This window comes from Pipra filicauda, unplaced genomic scaffold (assembly GCF_003945595.2).
Source record: "Pipra filicauda isolate LSUMZ 115617 unplaced genomic scaffold, ASM394559v2 scaffold22_size4397567_pilon, whole genome shotgun sequence".
NCBI classification, from domain to species: Eukaryota; Metazoa; Chordata; class Aves; order Passeriformes; family Pipridae; genus Pipra; species Pipra filicauda.
In genome coordinates, this window is record NW_024104343.1 from 3,483,726 (window position 1) to 3,495,071 (window position 11,346).

The 11,346-nt window shown below is 36.0% G+C and overlaps 1 protein-coding gene across 1 annotated transcript in view; it reads left to right on the plus strand.

The window, feature by feature from the left end:
- PDGFC (platelet derived growth factor C) overlaps window positions 1-9,251 on the plus strand; it is a 124,186-nt gene extending 114,935 nt beyond the window's left edge. The window contains exons 5-7 of the mRNA XM_027739569.2: window positions 1,104-1,311; window positions 6,742-6,959; window positions 7,608-9,251. Of these exons, the coding sequence (XP_027595370.1) occupies window positions 1,104-1,311; window positions 6,742-6,959; window positions 7,608-7,724 (543 nt within the window). The 3' untranslated portion in view covers window positions 7,725-9,251. The remainder of the gene's footprint in view (window positions 1-1,103; window positions 1,312-6,741; window positions 6,960-7,607) is intronic.
- Window positions 9,252-11,346: the final 2,095 nt, after the last annotated feature.

Here is an 11,346-nt window from a genome sequence, read left to right on the forward strand (position 1 = left end):
ATTATGGTATATATACACCTTACATTACAGTACTGAGAGTGCCATTTTGACACTAAGTGGTATGAGGATTTTTAAATATATATATATATATGTATAAACACACATATTCTTGTCCTTCCCATCCCCTAAATCAGCAGTATGTTCAAATTTTTCTTCATCTTTCTTACATGATCCAGGTGAATTGCTCTAGTGCAGTACTGTGGACATAATGTCTGTAGTGAAGTCTGTATATAAAAGCCTAGAGGAATTTACGGTGCTGCAAAAGCAGCTTCCTACTTAGTCTTCCCTTTCTGCCTGTTTTTATTCTTTTGAAAGTACAAATCAATGCATAATTTTGAAATGGATTGTAAAGTGAGCAAAAAGAAAAGCCTCACTTCGCTTGAATTTTCTGTGACTAAGTACTCCTGATTCAGTGAGTTTGTCAGTGAGATTTGTGCTGTGGGAAAGTACATAGACTTTTTCAGTACTCAATTTCAGCATTTAAGTACTTTTGAGTTAATTTGGAACATTATTTTAGTTATGCTAGATGTTGTTATTACTCTGTTCATTATTGTTTAACCAGACACGTAATTCTTAGCACTGTACGAAACACAACTGGAGCACTTTTTTTATCTAAGGATGAGGACAAGAATATTTGCCGTCTTTGTACTATGGTATGTTCACGTTTTACGTTGAAGGACAAGAAGACAAAGATTGTAGCTAAGTTTCCGAGGAAAGGCAGAATGTGAAATGTGTCAGATTTCTAGAGGGTTACAGTAATTGTCTGTAGTGGGGCCACATTTTCAAATCACTCTTTGTTCTATTTCTTAAGTCCCGTCTGTCACTCTGAACATTTTCAAAGGACGGGTGTAGTGGCATGCTAGCTGCAATGCTACAAATATAAGAAGTAGAAAAACTGTGTAGAAGAAGTTTGTTTACAATTATTACTAAAGAATAATAAGGTACTTTCTGACTCTTGTCATTTGTCTTATTAGATAAACTGTACTTTGGAACAAGCTAGCCATTTATAAACTTTCCCAGCTATGTAACTCCATAAAATATAGCACTTTGTCAAAGCAGATCCATTAACCCTCTGACTGGTGTTCTTTTGGCTTTGATTGCAGCACCACACAGAAGCACCTAGCCCATCCTTGCTCCCCCCATCAGCTTTACCATTAGATGTGTTAAACAATGCCGTTGCTGGATTTAGTACTGTGGAAGACCTTATCCGGTATCTTGAACCAGATCGGTGGCAACTGGATTTGGAGGATTTGTACAGGCCAACGTGGCAACTTCTTGGAAAGGCGTACATTCATGGGAGGAAATCAAGAGGTAAATTACTCTTTTGTCTGGCCTTGCAGCTTTCTACATGTATCATTTCTTTATAAAAAACCAGTAATTAAAAGCATTCTTCACCTTAAGTTTTAGTTCCAAGAAAGGAATATGTTAGAAACACAGCAGTTATCATTGTTGTTAGCTGTTCTCACCATTGTATTATTTGAAAAATGACAATGACTAAACTCAAAACTTAAAGGAATTTATCAGGATAAAACAGCAAATGGGGATAAAAAAAAAGGAAGTAAACAAGGTAGTTTCCTATAGGGAACCTGGGAGATCTTTATTTCCACAAAGTAGCAGGGCATCTTGATGGGGTAACATAATCGAACTTCGTGGGTTTATTTTATTATGGAGGGCAAAACTTTATTTTTTGTTTGACATTGGTAATTTCTTACTGTATTGTGTGAACGAGTGGTTTATTTCCTTAGAATTTTTCCAGTCTCTACATGAAATAAATTGAGAGCAATTACCTAAATGTCTCTCTTTGATGATATCTTATGAAATCCCTGTGTCCATGTCTGGTTTGTCATGCAGTTGTCAACTTCATCAGTTGTAAAGTAGGTTATGTTTTCAAAACTTGTAGAGCTATTGTTCAGCAAGACACTTTCTTCCATCTGCCTTTGACACTCATGAATTTCCTACCATATATCATTGAGATGCTACCCACTATTTCATGTTTATGGATTCTGTGTGGATGGATAGCATGCAGGCAATACCACTTTCATTGCCCACCATACGGCATGAAAACATATGAGCAAAACTGAATAGACTTCTCTGTTAACAGATATAGACTAGATTATCATCTGATCAGCAAGAAAAGAGAGGAAGTAAAACCTTTCATAACTCAAATTTAAGATTTTGACAGCTAATTCTTGGATCAGAGCCTAGAGATCAACCTTTGTACTCTACCTGCGTTGCTACAGCTGTGCACACAGCAGTTAAATCAAGAACCAGAGAGGAGGAAATATCTTTAAAAGCTCTCAGCAATGGACCATACCTCTCAGAAAGTCATTTAACACTTCCTTAATTAAAGAGATTTGGTATTTGCCAAATGTATGTCATAAGCATACAATAAGTGGGAGAAAAACAAAATGTAGTTTGTGAAAACTTACATAAACTAAAATGCAGGTGTTGGATAACATCTGTCTAGACAAAAGCAACTCCTTGCAAGACATATCTCAGAAAGAAACTATCAGAGTAAATCTTTTAAAGACTTCTAATTAGATGCTAAAATAGATTTTTCCACTGAATAAACATAGCATGGTATTGCCACATTTATCTTAAAGAGACCACCCTCAGACTGCATTATGGAGTCTGTAATGTAATAGCCTGAGGTGAAAAATTTGTCCAGTTGAGATGACATAGTATTAACTGTTAGGTCTCTTCAAGAGAGAGAAAAAGCAAACCTTTTTTTTTTTCCCCTCCCCCATGTTATTCCCTCAAGTAGCATGTTTGCTGTATTTCAAAAGCTTTTTAAAAAATGTTTGGGAGAAGTGCATGCCCTAAAATTTTTGGGTTTTCTCAAACTCTTTGATTCTATGATTAGATCAGTTTCATTTTTGCAATGTTTCAATCTAAAAGCCAAATTACTGTCCTGCTTTCATGAACATGTAATTAAAAGTGTATGTTACTTTAGTAGAGAAGTGTCCTCTACTCCTACTTAATAACTTGTATGAAAAAGGCTATATTTAGACAACCTAAATTCCACAGAACTGCCTCTGATGTTTTCTCTGGATAAAATGCATCCAGAAACTTCTAGCCAGGAACGAAGACACACCAATTCAGAGGCTTTGATGTCTAAACATAGTCCTAAATTCTTTTATAATATTAAGCATACTTAAAAATAAAATATATTTTGCTGTGCAAAAAAATTATCCCATTGCTTCCCACTGAAATCTGTAATCATTAGATCATATTCTGAAACCTGCTCAAAAAGGAAAAATAGTCACAGTCAAACCATAGTCCTTAGCAAATGCTTTTTTCATACACTTATGTGATTTCTTTTTTTTTTTTTACTTCTTGTTTGGGATTTTGTAACAACTACTGTTGTAGAAGCCAGTAAAAAACTTAACACTCACTCCCAGGAACATCTCCGAAGTGCTTAGGAATGAAAACCATCCTGCTGCTATCTGTGCTCACACACAAGTGCCCCAACTAGAATTTAGTTTGTTTCCTTGACTTTGAGAACAGCATCCAGCTGGAAAAATGTTTTGGGAAAGAAGTTTCCCGAGGGACTCAATACATGTCCCAGAAGATACCAGACCATTACATTGCCAATTGCAGAACACAGTTAATTTCAGGCTGATGTGAACATGGATTAGTTCAGTTGTATGTGCCAGTGAAGGCACAATTTCGACGTACACTTCACTGTAGACCTACCTATATCTACAATTTTTTCCTCCCTTTTTTTCCTTCTCACTTTATTTCTATTTTAGTGTTTCTCATTTATATGCTACTGCAGAGCCTTCTATTCCTCCTGAGCTAGTGCTAGACAAAGGAACTCTGACTGTTGTGTCAGACATGATACATGAGTGGAAGCCAAGTTGAAGGAGTGTTTAAATGTTCACATTATAACAGGTACTGTAACTCAGTGCACTTGGGAAATCCACATAACCTTTTATTGTGGTTAAGTAAACACTTTTAAGGGAATATATACATTCTCTCATCTAGCTTCATGCCCACAGTGTGTTAAAATAAATTTTGAACAGACAGCTACTCTTTGAAAAAATAACAGCTTCATTCACACACTTCAAAGAAGTGATTATATAAGCACTAGATAAATTTGCCACAGACCTTTTAATGAAATTGAATTACATAAGGTAGGGCAAGGGTTCATTGTGAAGTATCATAGCAATATACCTTAATACATTTTAAAGCATGAAAATCAAATATGACATTTGTTCATCTCTTCTGAAGCCTGTTGTAACAGCATGGCACACTGAAATATATCTGCTAAGAGCTGACTTTGTGCTTTCCACAAAACCCTTTTAAAATTCATGTCTGCATGTCTGAGAGGTTCAGTTCAAATTCATTTCAATTTTGTGACAGAATGTGTAACACACTGCTTATTTTAGTGCATTGCCCTTTTCTCTATGTTATAACTACAGCTAGCACTGGGAAATTGGTGCATTCCACTGGGGGCTGCCAGAAGGCAGGCATCTCTTTCCCACTGGTTGGTGGGCTTGCTGGAAGAGCTGTCAGTGCTCAGCTTCCACTTTCAGTGTCTCATGGTGAAGGGCTGAGCAGCAAGTAGGCTTAGCTTCTTCAGATTCACAGTTCCAAGCATATCAGTCTCTGCAGAAACAATCTACCAGTAGAAAGTATTAGCAGACCTAGCATTTCTCACATTGTGCTTTAGGCATTTTATCCTCATTCAGACAGTTCAGTTATTATATGTTTAAAAATGTAACATAAGAAAGAAGTACTCCATTCCTGGGTATAGTCCTTGATTAATGGAGGTAGACATGTCCACCCTCTAAATGACTCAGCCTAGAGCTATTAGCTGATCAGAAGAGCTTAAATAATTTCTGATTTCTCACAGTGAATCTCTCCCCCGGAAGTTTTGTCTCTCTTTTCCTTTGCTCCCTTCTCCAAGGAATGCTCTTGCAGTGTGGGAGGCAGGCTGGTGTCCTATCAGTAACTGTATTGGAGTTAGTACACACTCCCCACTCTTAAAAATCAGTTTGTTTATTTAGGAGCCTGTGTTAACCTGATAGTGATGGAATGAAGTGCCCCAGCTTGGCATTCACTGTAAGTGCAAGGAGAGAAAAGGCTTTAGCATGTTTAACTGACCTTTCGAAATTAATCCTTACTTATGGATGCCACTGTATGGATATGGTCTGCAGAAGAACTGTTTGAAGAAGCGTGGACTAAAATTCCTTCCCAAAGATCTACTCCTGGGATAGTACCAATGAGCATTTCTACTAGCAGCTTCTAAATTCTCTTTGTTTCTTATGTGTTTAAATAAAATTAAGAAGTGTTATCTTGCCTTGATAGGCTGAAGTTCTCCTTGATGACCTCTAGAGACTCTTTATATAGTAAGTAGAGAGGAAAAAAAGGTATTTCTCTAGAAGGTGATTAAGATCAAAAACTTGTTTTAGCTTTATTGCGTATCTTTTTATTTATGAATGGATAACAACAAATAGAAAGTATTTTTAAAAGTAATATCAATGCACTGCGATATTTTTTCCCTGATTTCTTTTTGATTTAGCTCAAAACCAGTTGATTAAAGATCTTTTCCACTTTGAGGCTTCTGTTTCAGCCATCTTAGTAGCCACGTCATCATCGGGTTTTCTTTTTCTATTTTTCTTTTTTTTTTTTACCAGAGAAAGTATCCCTGTGAATTAGACATTACTTCTGTTCTTTAATGATAGGTTTGGAGAAAAACAGTTCAGATAAAATATCCCAGATCATGGTTATTATAATCTGACTTTTCTAAAATAAATCAATTTACATTGCTTTTCACTTTTTTTTTTTCAGTGTTTCTCTTTTTTTTTCTTTCAATTTTAACTGCTTCTTTCAAGGCCTGTTATTTCTTGACTGTGCAGCTAAGGTGAACTTAAAGGAGCTTGTCCTGTTTCAGAGCTTTTCATGAGCTTGCTGTTCAACCACTGGCATAGTAAAACTTTACTGTGATACAGTGGAACCAGTTTATAGGGAAACTGGTGCCAAAAATTAATATCTTTAACTTGCACTTCAACTTAGGTGCTTACAAGGAGGAACTTTTTTTTAAGACACATCAAGAGAAAATAAAACCTACAGAAACAACAGAAATTCACATATATGCTGCTATGAAGGAGGAGGGGAAAATGGAGCCTACTAATAGTTAATAGGTACACAGTCTTGTGCACTTATTTATTCTGTGCAGAATTCACTGATGATAGGTTCTTGAAGTTCTTAGTCCAAAAATTCTGCTTAGATATAAATGGTTTGATTCTTTCTTATACTTACATTCACCCTTGCAAAGAAGCAATAATTGAAAATTTAGCAAGTTTGAATGCTTTATGCAAATGAATTAAAAAATCTTTGAAATTTTGCAGGATTCTGAATTGCTGTGTATTTGTCCAATCCAAAATGATTATAGAATAGCAACACTAGAGCTCAGAGTATTAGTATGAACAAAAAGAATTCCATTAAGGTTGATTTTATAAAACATATACTGGAACATAGTAGCCAAAGCTTGCTTTGTTTAATTTGAGCCAACTTTGCCAGAGTTATAAAATAATTGGTGACTATTACTATGCAGCGATCATTCCATTTAGGTTTCATGGTATTCATATAACTGCAGTATTATACTTTTGTGCTGAACCTGTACCACCTGCACAAAAGTGAACCTTCCTCAGGGGTTCTTCACTGCTGAAGTTGGTTTACCAATGAACTTGGATTGTGAATCAGAAAAGCATCAGTTTCTTTGTCTTTTTGCAGTGGTTGATCTCAACCTCCTAAAGGAGGAGGTGCGGCTGTATAGTTGCACTCCTCGCAACTTCTCAGTGTCACTGAGGGAGGAGCTGAAGCGAACTGACACCATCTTCTGGCCATTGTGTCTCCTGGTTAAACGTTGTGGCGGAAACTGTGCCTGTTGTCAACAGAACTGCAATGAGTGCCAATGTGTGCCAACAAAAGTCACCAAAAAATACCATGAGGTACATGCCTTTTTTCCACTTGCATGTTTGGAAATACTGAAAGCCAATTAAGGAGTTTGTTTTTACTAAAGGAATGCACCAATATTAATTCTATAATATTTTATGTATTACCCCTGTAAATACAGTTTTTAGCATTTTAATTAGGTATCAAATTGAAAAAAGTAGTATCTGCTTGTTAAAATACTATTCTGTGCAACTATTAATTCGTTTCTGAGGTATTTGTTTACTAGTGCAGTTCAAACACATCACAACCATACCTTTTGTTCTGCTTTCTCTAGTGATAGATGCCAGCTTTATGGAGAAATGGATATTTATCCATTTCCATTGCTATAAATCTATAACTACAATTACTTATTATAGAATTATCTAATTGGGTAATTCTACTATTAGCTCTTAAATAAAATTAGGTAGAAATCTGAAACTTCTTTGGTATAGCACCATGATTTAATCATGTTCAACAAGATTTAATCAATTTTGTAAAGGGCTTGAGGTAAAAGAAAAAATAGTAATAAGGAGGTGGAATTAATGAAGAATTTTTGTTTAACATGCTTCCTGTCATCCAGCGTGTTTGAGTGCAATCTAGCTCGTAGTCTAGGTGTGTGATGAAACACCTACTCTTTTCTTGATGCTTGACTTCTTCCCCTTCAGGTTCTTCAGCTGAAACCAAGGATTGGTGTCCGGGGATTGCATAAATCATTGACAGATGTACCCTTGGAACACCACGAGGAGTGTGACTGTGTTTGCAAAGGGAATACTGAAGGATAAACATGATTTAATTGTGCTGTTTTCTTTCAAAGCACATTCAATCAATGGCTGATTCTATTATGGGGCTTGTGCATTATCTCCTTCTGTAATCTCAGTTGTTTGCTTTGGGGATCTTCCATCTTCAAGATTTACAGTGATCTCTAAAAACAGGAGAAGCCAAACTGGGATTATATGTTGTGTGACAGCTCTGTTTGGAGGCCCAGTGAAAGGATGGGAGAAAGGCATCAATGAGGGATTTAAAATATATGTATTGTTGTTATCCCCACAATTTTCTTGACAATACATGGATTTATAATTTAGGAGTAGAAATAGAGTTAGAAGGCTGACATCATGGAAACTTGATTCTGCTGGCCATCTCATTTCTACAGCTCCAGTGCACCTCGCCTCTGGTTGAAAACACCTGACATCTTTCTTTCTGTGTTCAGCTATGCCTACATACTCTGAATCAAAGCGTTCTCTGTTGTATAAACTTGGGCTAAAACAGACCGTCTTGCTCCGAATAATACTTAATTTCTCTAATGCTGGTAGGAAGGACTGGATTTTTTCCATACACTAGTAAAGCTCCTGCCTTTTAGAAGGAAGACTGGACAATAACATGATCTAAGGAAGAAAACGTTGAAAAGAACATCGCCTTTATTCTTAGTACTATGGCTGATGATTTTTGGTTGGTTTGTTTGTTATTTTTTTATTGTGTACATTTTTATATTCTCCTTTTGACAGTATAACTATTTGCTTTTCTAAACTTGTTAAATATATCTATTTTTACCAAAGGTATTTAATATTCTTTTTTTTTTTATTACAACCTAGACCAACTATTTTTTAGCTTTGTGAGACTTTAAAGCCAGATGTGTACGGCTGAAGGAACAGAGATGTGGTTATAGTGGAAAAGAAACGTGATCTCATTTCAGTTTGTTTCTACATAGTGAAAAAATACAGTTTTTTACCTGGATGCACCATAATAATAGAGATGTGTGGATGAAGCTCTAAGCTTGCTCACTCCATGAGACTAAAAATATGAGGGACAGACATTACTATAAGCGGTTTCAGAAGCTGACTTTAAAATTCCCTCTCTCTGTACTGGCCTTTGTTCAGGTAGAAAAGAAATGAGCATAGATAGATGCATTCTGGCTTGTTTAACTTTAATTTCTTAAAGTAGAAAAAAGAAACCGGTAAGAAAAGAAACCAGTGGCTTGTAGCCTTCATGATGCATCATGGTCATGGAAGGCAGCCTTGTTAATGTTGAAGTGTATGGTTTTCCATTGACAGTTATAGCTGTTTGAGTACTGTTCACTCACAGGAATGTAACACTCTGCAGTACAGTTTGATGAACTATGGTATTGTTCTTCTGTATGTATATTCTTTAACCAATACACTTATCCCACCCTATGCAAATTGAAAAGGCAACAGTAAAGTATTTTGCTTGTAAAATGCTTTAACATTATACCTAGTTTATTTTTTTGACTATTGGATTTTCAGATTGTAATGAATCACAAAATAAAGTAATAATGCTAATTTTGGGAGAATAAATGTTTCAGTGTGGCTGCATATTTGTATCTGTTCAATGTACAACTTAATGGGAAAAGTTAAGATGGTGATTTTCTCCTTATTGTTTTGAAAGTCAGCTCTGAAAACAGAAGTCTTCTGTTACCAAGACTTCCACTTCTTTTAATAATTCTGTATTAGTGTAAATCCACAAGAAGAAAAAGAGGAGGAATGAATGTGGTGCTACTTGTATAAACATTCAAAATATTCAAAATTGTGGGGATGTGAAGCCATCAAATTGAAATAACATTTTCTGCTATTGTTTCCATTGTGAAAATGGATTCTGATGTAAATTTGGTTTTATGCAAGTTGGTATGACTTTTTGATACCAGTTCTGGAAAATTCTCTTCTGATTCTGTCCCCACACTCAAACTCTTACTCAATAAGAAAAGTATCTGGTGTAAATGTGACGTATAATTATCCAGTCTGAATATTAACCCTATATCAGAATGCAGAATTATGGTCACACAAGAAACCTGCTATACTTGAATTTTGAGTATTTGAGTGTTTTGCAGGGATGTTGGGGATTTTATTTTTTTTGCATTAATATTATCCCTTTTTTGTAATTTAAAGAGCTCTTGAACAGCAAGTTGAGATAGAAACAGAAATCATAGCCTCTGGCATCATAATTCAGCAGAAGAGTCAAAAAATGTAATTCCATTACAGAAATTTCTGCTGTAAAAAATGCAGGAGGTCTCATCCTTTCTGTAGACTTGATAGAAGAAAAGACAGGGGTAGCTGTTTGATGGGGAGTTTCAGGAGCTATATGGGGTATGGAGAGTAATGATCTCCAATAATCACAAGTATTTCTTGTATTGCCCCCCTTTGGCTCACTTTCTTCCTTGCCAATTTCTTTCACCAATTTACTTCCCAATTGCTTGCTATGGACCTATGTGTGAGCTCGTTATCCTTTTACTCTTTATATCCCCCTTCACAGTGCTGTCTTCCTCATCTGAATCCAAAATCACATCCCTTCTGCTTGCCATTCTCTTACCAAGCATCGTTAAGCTCCATGCCTAATCTTTATGTCAGGTCTTTCAGAGGAGAGTTAACTTTTTGTGGCCTTGAGATGAGCCGAGGCTTGTTATACCTACAGTTACAGCATTCTGGAAATGCTCCTCCAAGAGTTTTGTTTTGTTTCATTGTTATTTATGTTCTGTTTTTTCTAAGCAAAAGATGTGGTAAAAAACTAACTGAAGATATTAACTGTGAATTGCTAACAAGCAACTAATAGTGCCTTTCACAGTTACAGGTCATGGTAGCTGAATGCTAAGGGTGGGAAAAGACTGACAACAGTGGGTAGTAAGCCTGTGATTTTCTAAAGTGGAACAGAAGTTGCAAGTGTTGATCTTCCATCTTTGTGGAGATTTTTAAAAATTTGTTGCTGTCTATTTTAAGCCATGAGTTTCTGAATTGCATTAGTGTTAGCATCAGTGTTTGGGAATAAAGGGAGAAATCACTATTTCCAATGGGTCTAAACAGTGGAAATAACTGAGTAGAATAAAGTAGCTCCTGTAAACAGACAAAATCCTAATAGCATAGGCTGCATTTGGTAGGTTTTATCCTATGCCCAATAAATGTCTTCAGTTGAAAGTAATTATTACCCCCAGAGGAGTAGATGGGGGAAGCTGACAACTGATTTTGAACCTTGTTTTAATGGATTCTGTAGATATTCACATTTCTGGAACTGTCTTTTCAGCTGTGGCCAACATGAGAATCATGTGGAGAAGCACCAAAACTTTACTCACCAAGGGCATTAACTGCAGATCTCTTGGCTCTTAAACTCATTTAAGTTTCCTTGCTCTTTGTCTGCCTAGTTGCACAGGCTCACAGCTCCTTTTCAGTAGAAGAGGAGAAAAAAAAGTGTGGAGGGAACAGACAGACAGAAGCATAAAGCTTTGTCACTTAGTAGCTAGTGCATCAGCTAATGCAAGCTGTTACCTGATTTCCTTTCTAACAAAGGACTGTGTTGAAACTTAAAAATTTGCAATTCAGATGCTAGCTGCTTAAATAGTCTCATTTTGATTACACCAAACTCTGGAAATAAAAATTGTAAACGTTTACTTTCTATTTGACTTCT